Raw genomic sequence first — 15,211 nt, forward strand, 5'->3', positions numbered from 1 at the left:
TGCTGGGGTTTGAAGCCAGGACCTTCCATCCATAGATAGATCCATATATATAGAACACTAGATAGCTTACCCGCGCTGCCGGCCAATGGAGAGCGACGTCGTCGTAGGGCGGCCATCTTGCCCCAGGCAGCTCAGCTACTGATAACATTAATGTCTATGGTGCATGTACTATTTAAATAACCATAGATTGCTCAATTCTTTACCGATTTTCAAACGGGTTGGTTTGCTATAAACATCAAAGATGTGTAGTTGTGATACTGCATACTTATAAAAATGTTTTTTTTTTAAAGATGTTTTTTTTTACAAACCGCTAGCCACGTTAATAGTGCTTGTAATAAACCAAACCGTTTGTAAATCCGTCAATATTTCAGCGAGTTATGAGTATTTGTGTCTGTGCAGCTCACTCACTCTCACTCAAGGCTGACTGGGGCAAGATGGCGGCGGTTCAGCGACGCTGGTGACTCCGCCTTAAGCCATCTAGTGTTCTATATATATCTATGCTTCTATCTGCCTGTGAGGCAACAGCGCCAACAACTGCACCACCATCAACCTCTACTCGCCATGGTAACCAGAGGCAAGGTCGTGATGGAAGTCAGGTCCAGCGGACAACGGCGGCTAAGGAGGTACAGCGGTCGCCTCGCCTGGTAATCGGAAAGTTCCCGACAGCGTGTCGAAGCGTCCTTAGAGCAAGGCACTGAACCCCCAACTGCTCTCGATGAGCAGGTCGGCACCTCGCCGTCGGTGGGCGAATGTGTGAGTGAGCGGGCGTGGAACGTGAGGAACAGAAATGGTAAAGCGCTTTGGATATAAGCTGCTCTATAATGTGCAGCAGCATTTACCATTTATATAAATGCAGTTTGTAGTGTCAAGTGCTTTGTACGGCGTGATTGGTGCTTGTTGAGAACAACAGCAAGGGGGGGGGGGGGTCAGTCAAAACCTTTTGTTTACCCACGGTAGGTTCAGTGAAACGCCCTGCCCCGGCGAGAGAGTCTCTCTCTCTCTCTCTCTCTCTCTCTCTCTGTCTATATCTGTCTATCTCTGTCTATATCTGTCTCTCTCTGTCTCTCTCTCTCTCTGTATATCTATCTGTTTCTCTGTCTCTCTGTCTCTCTCTGTCTCTCTCTGTCTATATCTGTCTATCTCTGTCTATATCTGTCTCTCTCTGTCTCTCTCTCTCTCTGTATATCTATCTGTTTCTCTGTCTCTCTGTCTCTCTCTGTCTCTCTCTCTGTCTATATCTGTCTATCTCTGTCTATATCTGTCTCTCTCTCTCTCTCTCTCTCTCTGTCTCTCTCTCTGTTTCTCTGTCTCTCTCTCTCTCTCTGTCTCTCTCTCTCTCTCTCTCTGTCTCTCTATCTCTCTCTCTGTCTCTCTCTGTCTCTCTCTGTCTATATCTGTCTATCTCTGTCTATATCTGTCTCTCTCTCTCTCTGTATATCTATCTGTTTCTCTGTCTCTCTGTCTCTGTCTCTATGTCTCTCTGTATCACTCTATCTCTGTCTCTCTATCTCTCTCTCTGTCTCTCTGTCTCTCTCTGTCTCTCTGTCTATATCTGTTTATCTCTGTCTATCTATGTCTATCTCTCTCTCTCTCTCTCTCTCTGTGTATCTGTGTCTATGTCTATCTCTGTCTCTCTCTGTCTATCTCTCTCTGTATCTGTCTATATATGTCTCTGTCTCTGTCTATGATAGGTTAATAGGATACTAGATTACTAGGATAATAGGATGCTCTTGCTTACGTAACACCTCTGTCCTAACGTTGATCTCAATAGTATTGATGACAGTCAAAGACACTACATAATATGACGGGTCAAATGTCAGTACAGTACCGGCTGTCCCTTTACGGCTAACCTATACTGTAAGCAGTCAAAGAGGGACAATTATAATCCATTTGCGTCCGTCCTATTATAATTATAGTCTGGCTCAGTGAGCATCTTACGTTTACTGACCACGTCTTGCAAAGGGGGAGAGCTCACTCTTCTTTACTCTTTTTTCTTCCATTTTATATAAAATTATATTATCCACATCTCTCTATTTACATTTACATTTACATTTAGTCATTTAGCGGACGCTTTTATCCAAAGCGACTTACAAGTTCTCTACGACAAGTTTCCGGTTTGATTCCCGCTCCTCCCGGGCAGTGTGTCGATGTGTCCTTGAGCAACACACTTCACCCCTAATTGCTCCCGATGAGCAGGTTGGCACCTTGCATGGTCGCCTCCGCCATCAGTGTGTGAATGGGTCAAATGTGAGGAACAAATTGTAAAGCGCTTTGGATCAAAGTGCTATAGAGAGAGAGAGAGAGAGAGAGAGAGAGAGAGAGAGAGAGAGAGAGAGAGAGAGAGAGAGAGAGAGAGAGAGAGGGGATATCTGCATGAGGCTCTCTCTCTCTCTCTCTCTCTCTCTCTCTCTCTCTCTCTCTCTCTCTCTCTCTCTCTCTCTCTCTGCCATGCAAAATAAATAGTTTGGTTTTGGTTCCGGTTGCCGACCGACCCTGCCGATTTATGTCCGACCCAAATTTATTCTATGAGTTTTAAAAATGTTTAATAAATTTTAAAATAAAAAAAATAAAAAATTATTATTATTATTATTTATTTATTTTACAATAAAGTTTAATTAAATCTTAGTAAAAAGTGAGTAGTATTTAGGGGTGGCATTTTTAATACTACTACCTTTGTACATTGTACTTTTGTAGTACAGTGTCTTTGTATTTTAACCTTCAGTATTATGGATATTAAACATGCTGGCAGAGTACATACATGCATCCATGTTGTCGTGAAACATTTTATTAAATAAAAGAATTCCCTATCCACAGTCGCCGTGGGAAAAATTCTATAATAAATCAAATCAAATAAATTCCCTACCTACCCATGGCCTTAACTGACAACCAACAGGAACCAAACAATTTAATTTGTTGGGCCGAACACACAAACACAAACACATCACTCCCGACATATCTATCTACACACACTACCCCCCCCCCCCCTCTCTACACATGGCCTTCACTCCTCAACATATCTATCTACACACACTACCCCCCCCCTCCCTCTCTCTACACATGGCCTTCACTCCTCAACATATCTATCTACACACACTACCCCCCCCCCCCCCCTCTCTCTACACATAGCCTTCAACTTGTACACACATATGCACGCACACAGCTGTCTCATGAGTATATGTCATTATCCAGATATCTCTGTCTGCACATCATATTTATAATTCCAGATATCTCTGTACATCATATCTATAATTCCAGATATCTCTGTACGTCATATCTATAATTCCAGATATCTCTGTACGTCATATCTATAATTCCAGATATCTCTGTACATCATATCTATGATTCTGATTTTGTACGTCAATGCTTCTTGCTGTAACCTATAGGTCTCTCTGTGTTGCAACATGTCATTCTACAGAGAAACAGGGTTAGGAGCCCAAAGTTGAACAAACTGAATTTAAAACCACTCTGTGTGACTTGCTGATGTACTGCATTTGAAGAACAGTGTAGTAATTGAACAGAGTGGTAATTGAACAGTAGTGATTAAACAGTGTAGTAATTGAACAGTATAGTACCGGTAATTTAATAATTCGGCTCAAACAAGGGACTGAACACGTTTCGCAATTATGCCACATCAATGTGGAACGCCCTACCCGGCCACAGCTGTAAAGAAATGTGGATCACTACCCACGTTCAAAACCACTCTCAAAGAGCACCTACGGGAGACTGCAATTCGAAACTGGCCCCTGTAAATGTCCTAACCCAACCCCCTCCAATGTACAGTTTCCCCCCCCCCACCCACCCCACCCCACTTACCCAACCTCCTCCAATGTACACATAAACAGTACTGTATATTTGTAGATCTGGTATGTCATAAATGTCTAGATGCAACAGTACTGTCTACCTGTATGTCACTATGAATTGAAAATGGGGGACCCTGATGTAAACAAGACGAAAGTCTTTCTCTGGTCTGCATCCCCTTAACAATTGTGTGTATTGAGCCGTACTGTATTGTACCCCATTCTGCAATCTGTTAATAACATTTTCAATCAATCAATCTAGACTATAGGACCATTGCTGTGTAACCTATCGAGTCATTACATCCACACTGTGATTATTGTAAATGAGAACCCCCCCCCCTGCAGGATGTAAACATGTATATATAAATGTAAGATATTATTATTATTATTATTATTATTATTATTATTATTATCATGTACTCACAGAGTCTTCTGGGGGCCGGTTTATCTTGGGCCATTCAACTGAGGGACCTTTGACCTGCAGGAACCTGTGGAAGAGACGCTTGAAGCCCTCGAAGTCCTTCTTGGAGATCTGCAAGAGTCAACAGTCAACAGTCACTTTACACAGTCAACACTTTGGTCCTTCTTGGAGATCTGCAACAGTCAACAGTCACTTTACACAGTCAACACTTTGGTCCTTCTTGTTTCAAGTTCAAGTTTCAAGTTTCTTTAATAGTTGTCATACAGAAGTACAGAATACTTTTGTACAAAATGCTTCTTACTGTTGCGCTCCAGAGACTGTGCAAGACAAGATAAGTATGAAATAAAAACATAGTAAAATTAGAAGTAAAAAAAAAATAGGTCACAGTGTTCAGTTTAGACATATGTACAATGTTCGATCTTGTAGATCTGCAACAGTCAACAGTCACTTTACACAGTCAACACTTTGGTCCTTCTTGGAGATCTGCAACAGTCAACAGTCACTTTACACAGTCAACACTTTGGTCCTTCTTGGAGATCTGCAACAGTCAACAGTCAACAGTCACTTTACACAGTCAACACTTTGGTCCTTCTTGTAGATCTGCAACAGTCAACAGTCACTTTACACAGTCAACACTTTGGTCCTTCTTGTAGATCTGCAACAGTCAACAGTCACTTTACACAATCAACACTTTGGTCCTTCTTGGAGATCTGCAACAGTCAACAGTCACTTTACACAGTCAACACTTTGGTCCTTCTTGGAGATCTGCAACACGATTCTTGCTAAAAAAAAATGTGAATCGCGATTTTTCTCTCCAAGAATTGAGATCACGATTCTCTCACACGATTCTTATTTTCTCAATAAAATCATCATCAACAGACAACATAACATATATCAAAGTGCTTGACTTAAACTTAAACATAACACATGAAAGTGCTCGACTTAAACTTAAAAGTCTCTCGTAACATACAAAATAACTCAAGTCAGAATCGTCATCATTTAAAAAAGTAAGTAACATTTAAAAAAAGAAAAAAATATTTAAGATTCTTAAATTTTTTTAATAAAAATAAATCATCATAATTTAGAAATTAGATTGCATAGGTCTATGAATCGAGATCGCGATTTTTTCCCCCATTAATCGTGCAGCCCTAGTCAACAGTCAGTTTACACAGTCAACACTTTGGTGTGTATTTTATGATACTACACTCCTTTTTTTGTCATTGTGTGCACTGTGCTGCCAATATTGCTAATTTAAAAAAAGAAATTAAGACTTATTGATACATTTTTGCACAACTTGTGTTGTTGCTGCTAGGACGTGGAGCCAAGAAAGAAAACCATTTCACTCCTCTACACTGTCAAAATAAACTTGAAACTTCTGAGGTACTTTGGGTTTTGGGGCACACTGTTGTAGTTTATTATACTTTGTGGAGTACTTTTGGGGTACAGTGTAGCTTTGGGGATTTTAAAAACAAGACCGGAGTCAATGACTTTGCGTTGGTAAACAACAGGGTTAGGGGTCCAAAGTTGAACAAACTGAATTTAAAACCACTCTGTGTGACTCGCTGATGTACTGATGTCACAGAATTTCCCCAAGAGGATTAATAAAGTTCATCCTTATCCTTACTGCATTTGAACAGTGTAGTGATTGAAGAGTGTAGTAATTAAACAGTAGTGATTGAACAGTGTAGTAATTGAACAGTGTAGTAATTGAACAGTAGTGATTGAACAGTGTAGTAATTGAACAGTAGTGATTTAACAGTATAGTAATTTAATAATGCAGTAATTGAACAGTGAAGTAATTGGACAGTGCAGTAATTGAACAGTGAAGTAATTGCAAAGTGTAGTAATTGAACAGTGTAGTAATTGAACATTGTAGTAATTGAACAATATAGTAATTGAACAGTGTAGTAATTGAACCTTGTAGTAATTGAACCTTGTAGTAATTGAACAATATAGTAATTGAACATTGTAGTAATTGAACAATATAGTAATTGAACAGTGTAGTAATTGAACAGTGTAGTAATTAATTGAACAGTGTAGTAATTAATTGAACAGTGTGGCAATTGAACAGTGTAGTAATTGATTGAACAGTGTAGTAATTGAACAGTGTAGTAATTGAACAATATAGTAATTGAACAGTGTAGTAATTGAACAATATAGTAATTGAACAGTGTAGTAATTGAACAGTGTAGTAATTAATTGAACAGTGTAGTAATTGAACAGTGTAGTAATTGAACAGTGTAGTAATTGAACAGTGTGCTGAACATTCTGAAATGACGTTTCACTATTTTCAGAAAGCTTCAGTTTGTTTGATCCTTTCATCCTCTCCCCTAATTAAGGCCTGAACAATATTCACAATAATTGCAATAGAACTCGTTTCCAAAATCGTTCAACCCTGCAGCTAATGGCGCTTGAGTTGCTTGACCTTTGTTTAATGGCAGTTGGCAGCTAGTTATGCTCCAGCACGTTTTAAATGGCCTGTTTGGGATAACCATTAGCACAGCCATCAGCTCACTGTTCCTCAGTACTACCAACCTCCCCATGTCGGAACCCTAGTAGCTACTGAACCCCAGCTTCCGCTCCACGCCCAGCTACTAGAGAACCAGGTACTCTGTGTGTCTGTTTGTCGCTCAGCTCAGCCTCCACTCCACGTCCAGCTACTAGAGAACCAGGTACTCTGTGTGTCTGTTTGTCGCTCAGCTCAGCCTCCACTCCACGTCCAGCTACTAGAGAACCAGGTACTCTGTGTGTCTGTTTGTTGCTCAGCTCAGCCTCCACTCCACGTCCAGCTACTATAGAACCAGGTACTCTGTGTGTCTGTGTGTCTGTTTGTCGCTCAGCTCAGCCTCCACTCCACGTCCAGCTACTATAGAACCAGGTACTCTGTGTGTCTGTTTGTTGCTCAGCTCAGCCTCCACTCCACGTCCAGCTACTAGAGAACCAGGTACTCTGTGTGTCTGTCTGTCGCTCAGCTCAGCCTCCACTCCACGCCCAGCTACTAGAGAACCAGGTACTCTGTGTGTCTGTCTGTCGCTCAGCTCAGCCTCCACTCCACGCCCAGCTACTAGAGAACCAGGTACTCTGTGTGTCTGTCTGTCGCTCAGCTCAGCCTCCACTCCACGCCCATCTACTAGAGAACCAGGTACTCTGTCTTAAGGCTGGGCGATATGGCAAAAAATCATATCGCGATAACGATATGATAATGTTATCATATTTCTCTATATCGATAATTATCGAAATTGTTATAAGTATAAAAAAAAATATTTTTTTTTAAACAACAGATGTATGTTTATTTTGCAGCAATTCTTTGTCGTTGCCGCCATCTTTAGTGTTACAGCCCCTCACACTCCAGTTCTCAGGCTGCAGCTGGTTTGAAAGTGAAAGTAAACCGGCTTCTCTGCTGGCTGTGGCTCCAGGGGAGTTGAACAGTTCTGGCTCTGCTAGTTTATTTTCTATCTTTTGGCGCTTTTTTGGTGGACAAACCACCGCACATGTGCACTGTGAATCGTGACTGGAGTCTAGCTCTGCTAGCACACATAGCCTACTGTGTACAGACGGTTTCAAACTGTATTTTAAATTAGAAAGCAAACTAAATAAATGGACAAGAGAAAAATAAATCTCAATTTGGTCAGTATTGTCATTTGGACAAGCAAAGCCATTACTTTAAGTTGCAGGCAAGAAAGACAAGTCTGTCCACCGTCTCTGGTTTTAAAACTGCCCTGTTGCAGGTCACAAAAAAATAAGAAATTATATAAAAAAAAAAAAAAAAAATCGATTTTTTTTTTTATATTCGATACAGATTATTAAATATTTATAGTTATCGTTATATCGCCCAGCCCTACTCTGTCTGTCTGTTTGTCGCTCACCTCAGCCTCCGCTCCCTGAGCCGCCGACGACAGCAGCAGCTCCAGCTCCTTGTGCATCGACCTCTCGTGCTGCTCACGCAACTTCTCCTGGAACTCCGTCATCTTCCCTTCAGTCAGGTCTGAGAGAGAGAGGGGGAGAGAGAGAGAGAGAGAGGGGGGGAGAGAGAGAGAGGGGGAGAGAGAGAGAGACAGAATTACACTTCCTAACACAATGTGAAAATTACAGAAATATTAGGGAGGAATTCTTTCCATTTTTTTTTTTTATAATTTTCCCAGAATTCCAAAGTATGACAGAAGTGCAGAAATTGTCATTCCTCCTGGGGGAACAGAAAGCATATGTGCAGTTTTAGCTGCAAAATATGTCAATTCATGTCACAAGAAAAGGGACAACCAGTAGGACACATATACTGTATATATACACATGTACCATGTTTTACTCACCGCACCATCTCCTGTATTTCTTTGATCTTATATTGTTATGTTGTTTGTCGTTTATGTCATAATTGTGCTTTGGCAACATTTGTGAAATTTCATGCCAATAAAGCTTTTTGAATTGAATTGAGAGAGAGGGGAGAGGGAGAGAGAGAGAGATACACGGAGAGAGAGATACACAGAGAGAGAGAGAGAGAGAGAGAGAGAGAGAGACAGAGAGACAGAGAGAGGGAGATACAGAAAGACAGAGATAGAGTTGAATTGAAAACTTTATTAACAGATTGCAGAATGGGTACAACAATACACACAATTGTTAAGGGGATGCAGACCAGAGAAAGACTTTCGTCTTGTTTACATCAGGGTCCCCCATTTTCAAGCAGCAGAGAAAGAGAACGGGAACATAGAGAGACGGGGAAAGAGAGAATGAACAGAGACTGGAGTTAGTGAATGTTAGTCTAGAAGCAACGTGTTGAGAAGCTAACGCTAAGTGAACACGAGTGTGTAAACAGTGGAGAAGCAATACTTTTTATTCTGCACCTTTCTAAAAGCTCTGTGGGTGTGGTTTTTTTTGTTTTTTTACGTCAAGGAACACTCGACTTAAAATAATATATACCGTAATTCCTCTAATAGTAACCGGGTCTCAAATACAAGCCAGGTCTCTATTAATGGCCGGGTGCGCTCTTCAAGTTTCAAGTTTCTTTAATAGTTGTCATACAGAAGTACAGAATACTTTTGTACAAAATGCTTCTTACTGTTGCGCTCCAGAGACTGTGCAAGACAAGATAAGTATGAAATAAAATAACATAGTAAAATTAGAAGTAAAAAAAATGAGGTCACAGTGTTCAGTTTAGACATATGTACAATGTTGGATGCAGAATCGACATAGTTACCATACAATATACAATACTGTGCAGTGTACTAATATACAATACTATATAGTGCAAGGCAGAAATGGAGAAATGGGACGAGGTGCAATTTAGGTACAATTCACAGTAGGTGTACGAGTTGTAGTGCAAATCCTTTATCAATAAATATAAAGTGTAAGTGTGTTTGTGTGATCTAAAGTGTGGAGAGTGGGTGCTGCAGTGTGTTGTTTGTTTGAGTGAGTGTGTGTGTGCGTGTGGGTGTGTGTGCTGTGTGCATTTGATGGTTGTTGCATAGTGATTATTGTTCGTTTAGCGATTATTGTTCGTTTAGCAGCCTGATGGCCTGGGGATAGAAGCTTCTTCTGAGTCTTTCTGTGCTCGCCTTAAGACTCCGGTATCGCTTGCCTGACCGCAGCAGTTCAAAGAGGCAGTTGTTCGGGTGGCTCGAGTCCTTAATAATTCTCTTAGCCTTCCCCTTCCCCTTGAGCTAAGCAATTATAAGCCGGCCTCCTAATACAAGCCGGGTTACTAATATACTGAGCTGCATACTGAGCTAGTTACTTGATTTCACTTTGAAAACGTTGAAATGACCAGTGACCACCTGTAATTGCACTGTTTACTATTTCATACAGTACTTGGTTTCAATAAATGAACCCAGTACATTTTACTGGGTTCAAACTGACACAAAATGTTGATTTATTCATTATGATCGGTTTGAAAATTTGAAATATAGGCCTCCCTCTTATACAGGCCTCCTCCTAATACAAGCCTGGTACCCGCTACAGTTGAAACAAATACAAGCCGGGGTTACTATTAGAGAAATTACAGTAATAAATAAAAAGACAATTGAACATTTTCAATTGACTTGTGTTTTATTCTTCCCGTGAATGCAGTGAAATCTAGCTAAAGCAGCATTTTAACCCTTTCACTGCCACACGACAGAAGGTTAGCCCTTTACTATCACACAACCGACGGCGATGCTCCATCATTAGCATCATTAGCTCCGCATCCACGGAGCTAATGATGCTAATGATGGAGCATCGCCGTCGGTTGTGTGATAGTAAAGGGCTAACCTTCTGTATTGTCACAGTGAAAGGGTTAACCGGCTGCCGTGTCGGCAGTGAAAGGGTTAACTGGGTCTTTTTAAGAGCATCTTCGCCCCTTCTCAGCACCCCGGAACTGTCGTGTATCAAACGTCAGACGACCAGACGCTTTTTGCAACGTTCAACCGACACCGATGACACACGTTTCGAGGCGCCCGCCCGCCGCCGCCGATGCAGTGATTCTCCATCGTTTTTTTTTTGTAATCGGTTCATTCAATTCGGTTTAATAATAATAATAATCGTGACGCCCCCCTGAATCAACAGCAAAAAAAAATAAAAAAAACGTTGTCAAAGGACAGCGTTGTTGTTGAGAACATGTGAATGAATGACTCCCTTTGACTTAGCATCAGCTGTGTGGACAACGCCTGCTGGTTAATGTAGTGAGAACCAAAGCATGTTGGGGGGGGGGGCCTTGGATTAAAAACTCTGAAACCCCCGGGTCAGAAGGAGCAACTATGTTCACTGATTGATTGATTGATTGATTGATTGAACATTTTATTAACAGATTGCAGAATGGGTACAGTACAGTACGGCTCAATACACACAATTGTTAAGGGGATGCAGACCAGAGAAAGACTTTCGTCTTGTTTACATCAGGGTCCCCCATTTTCAATTCATCATAACATATATGACATACACGACATACAGATAAGACAGTACTGCTACATCTATACATTTATGACATATCAGATTTGCAAATACAGTACTGTTTGTGATACGAAAAGAGTCCAGAAAAGAGAGTATATACATTTGACATAGAAACTGTACATTGGATACACAAAGCCAAGTGTTTAAAAGTGCTGTATGAGTGAATAAAATGCAGTATTATATATCTGTGTTTATGTCATCTGACAGAATAAGAAAAGACCAAACTATTAACTGGCTTGTAAAATCCTTGGAAGAAACAGACAGTATAAAAGGTACCTTGAGGGAGAAGATACTGTAAAATACAAAACAAAAACACAATCACTAAAACAGTGAAAGTCAGTGCCATCATCAACTTCATGCATCGCTTTAAGAAAACTTACCAGCTATGCTTAGTGACATTTTTTTTTAAAACACTATGATAAAAAAATAAAATTTAAATAAAATATCCTTGTAAAAAAAATAAAAATAAAAAAAATAAAGGAAAAAGAAATGTGGCCTCCAATGTCTTGCAGCAATTGAGGAGGATCAAACGCAATCCATAAAATTCTGATGATGATAGATGGTCCCTCGGAAGAAAAAAAAACTTATTAATTTATAGCAACAACAATCCCTGTTGTAAAAAAGGCATCCTCAGCCAGGCTGGGCGGAATGTTGGGACACGCGCGGACAGAAGGTGCAGAATAAAAAAAGTATTGCTTTTCCACACACACACACACAAAAGAAAAAGTGGAATATATATCATTTTAAAAACGTTTTGTCCGGTTGCATTGCATGTATCCCCTCCCTACTCCCTGTTTCCCCCACGTGGAATGCACCTGATTGGATCAATGACGTGACGCTGCTCGCGGGTCCTCCTAACAACACGCGTGGTGACGCGCCTCCTCGAGCCACTGAAGGATTCTCAAAGACACTCTGACGTCACGAGACCGCCGCCATCTTGGTATTGGGGGGGAAACAAACGGATTTCTACCATCAAATGTATGCGTCGAGCTCCGTTTTTATTACATATTTGATCACATTCTTGTCCATTTCATAACCTTTTCGTATCATTTGTTTTGAAAATATTGAGGCCAACATGGCATTTCACTGTTTCGAAAGCCTTTCTGGTGATTCTAAGTGCATGTTTCCCCCCCCCCCCAAGCCATAGACAGAAAGTTAAACAGACAGGAGGTTGACTTCGAGAATCATGTTGATGATGATGATGATGACGATGATATGAATAATAAATACTTAAAATAAATAAATAAATAAAATACTTTATTCGTGTGATGATGAAACACGCCCACATGATCGGTTCATCGGACGTCACTACTACCTCACAGTCACACAACAAAAACTAAACAATTTATTAATGTACGCAATCGTTTTGCAGTTTCTTTTCAAACGTATTTCTATTTCCAACTTACATTACATTTGTTTCGTCTTTATTATTATTATTATTATTATTATTATTATTATTATTATTATTATTATTATTATTATTATTATTATTATTATTATTATTATTATTATTATTATTATTATTGTATGTTTCTGTTTGGTACAGTTTTCCGTTTTTCGTGTGTGTTTTCTTTTGATACTGTGTGGGTGCATGTGTGCATGTTGTTGACAGTTTGAAATAAAGATTTGAGGGTAAAATAAAAACGTATACGTTTTGTTTTGCCCAAAGTTTACCCATCGTGACAACAATGTTCCGCCACACACGATGCAGGCATGCATGCACTCACTGGCACACGATACCTGCATATAATCATTAATATATCGATATATATATATATATATATATATGTGTACATATCCCTTATCTTACTAGCTATTAAGAGATAGCATGTACAATAACGTTGTATACCGTATATAATATGTATTATAGTAATGTACTACTAGTTATGCTGCTGGGTTACGGTATGACTTACTATACGTGTATCAATGTACACATTAACACATACATCTGATTAGCACTATTACTCGGTAGTACAAAATTCTATATTTTAGATCCAGTTGAATCACCTGTATATTATTACTATTGCCCTTTACTGTGACCTTTGTTTGCACTCTGGTTGGATCGGATGCCAAACGTTGTTTTGTGTTTTTGTATTTATTGTGCTTGTGTGCTGCTGTACTATAATGATAAAACATTTGAATCTAATTTAATAAGAGTGTGTGTAGACACACATTATAACGTGGACCAATTATTGGTTCTAAAGGACCAGGACTCAACGCCCTTTCAAATTGATTGATTGTTGATGTTCGATGAGAAACAGGAGACAATAGATCCAGGGAGGACGGGAGGATTATTGTTCACACTTTGCAGCCCAGCATTAATAAGCAACAACAACAAGGCAACGAGGACGTATATAGTGGCAGAGAGACGTGCTGCTGCTTTGTCGTCACACTTTTCAAGCAACACATTTCAACAAACAGCCATAGCATTTGCCAAGCTATAATACCCACCTTATTATTATGGCAATTACTTGGGGATAGCCTCACAATGAATTCCAAGGACGAAGTGCTTGTTGTTGGCTGCTTTTTGATCAGTGGGGTCAAATGACTTATTAATAATGAATTAATTAATTAGAGCAACGCTACCTACAATGTAATCTTCCATGGGTTCAATTTCTTTTTTTGTTTTGTTGTTCACAGGCTCCTTGCTGCACAGCGACCTGCAGCCAAGTGTCATAAGTCTGTCTGCAGCACCACTCAAGTCAAACATAGAAGCGGAAGTGACGTGCTCTGGTTTTCTTCTTTTTTTTTTTTTTTTTTTAAACTTACATTTTTATTTGCCGTTTTAATTTACAAACATACATCAGAGACAATACATTTAAACAAACAGAAACAATAAATAAATAACTAAACAAAAGTGACACGGGTTCATTCATTGGTCCTGTATGTATGTAATAGACCTTGTCTCTGTTCCTTCTCCCTACAGCTCAGCTGTGCTTCTTCAGCGCCCCCTAGCGACGGGCCAGCGCCACGTGCCATCTCTTGGTTTGATTGATTGATTGATTGATTGATTGATTGATTGATTGACAATTGTATTAACAGATTGCAGAATGGGTACAATACAGTACGGCTCAATACACACAATTGTTAAGGGGATGCAGACCAGAGAAAGACTTTCGTCTTGTTTACATCAGGGTCCCCCATTTTCAATTCATTTTCAATTCATCATAACATATAGGACATACATGACATACAGATAGACAGTACTGCTACATCTATACATTTATGACATACCAGATCTACAAATAGACAGTACTGTTTGTGATACAAAAATAATCTAAAAAAGAGAGTATATACATTTGAGGGGGAAGAAACTGTACATTGGATATACTGTACGCTTTGATGTTTCAACTTCTGGAAACTCATCCTTTGTTTTTTTCACCGTCAGATTGCCTTGATAGATAGAACCAAAGATGCGCTAATAAATCGTGACACTTGATTGTGACACAATTAGTTAACTCTTTAGCTAAGGAATGATCCTCCCAAAACAAATGTATATTTGGACTTACTATGTCCATATAGTCGTTGGGATGTTTGATATCATATTATTATTCCAATAGGTATCCAACAAGGCTACATGGAAGAGGACATCCTATCCTCTCATAAAGGGGGGGGGGGGGGGGGTTCTGGGGGCATGGTGGCAAGCAATACATGTATAAATGGACTGCATTCATATAGCGCTAAAACGCTTTACAACTTACAGTCTGCCTCACATTCACTTACAGGACAGCACCACAGGACAGCACCATGGTAGCACCACAGGACGCGTCTATTCTTATCCCAACCCATGTTTGCATCATGTTTGCTATCTGATTGGCTACTGACGTTTCTGGTCATGTGACATGTGCGCCCAATCGCGTGACGCGACCATTTCCGCCTCGACCAGCAGCAAACTATACCTAACGCCTACGATCCACACTCTAACCGTAACGTAATCAACTCCGAAAGAGTGCCTATAAGCTTAACCGGCGAAAGAACTTGCCGTCACACGATATCGCCCCATGCTCTAAGACAAACTCTAACCTTAACCAACTTCGAAAGAGCGCCTATAAGCTTAACCGGCGAAAGAACTTGCCGT

The 15,211-nt window shown here is 40.0% G+C and overlaps 1 protein-coding gene across 1 annotated transcript in view; it reads right to left on the reverse strand.

Moving 5' to 3' along the window:
- LOC311232693 (UTP--glucose-1-phosphate uridylyltransferase-like) overlaps positions 1-8,202 on the reverse strand; it is a 50,674-nt gene extending 42,472 nt beyond the window's left edge. Inside the window, exons 1-2 of the mRNA XM_084319564.1 lie at positions 8,085-8,202; positions 4,222-4,329 (exon numbers count right to left, since the gene is read on the reverse strand). Coding sequence (XP_084175690.1) covers positions 4,222-4,255 — 34 coding nt within the window. The 5' untranslated portion in view covers positions 4,256-4,329; positions 8,085-8,202. The remainder of the gene's footprint in view (positions 1-4,221; positions 4,330-8,084) is intronic.
- Positions 8,203-15,211: the final 7,009 nt, after the last annotated feature.

The sequence above is a fragment of the Notolepis coatsorum genome (genome assembly GCF_963971535.1).
Source record: "Notolepis coatsorum genome assembly, chromosome: 7".
Taxonomy (NCBI): domain Eukaryota; kingdom Metazoa; phylum Chordata; class Actinopteri; order Aulopiformes; family Paralepididae; genus Notolepis; species Notolepis coatsorum.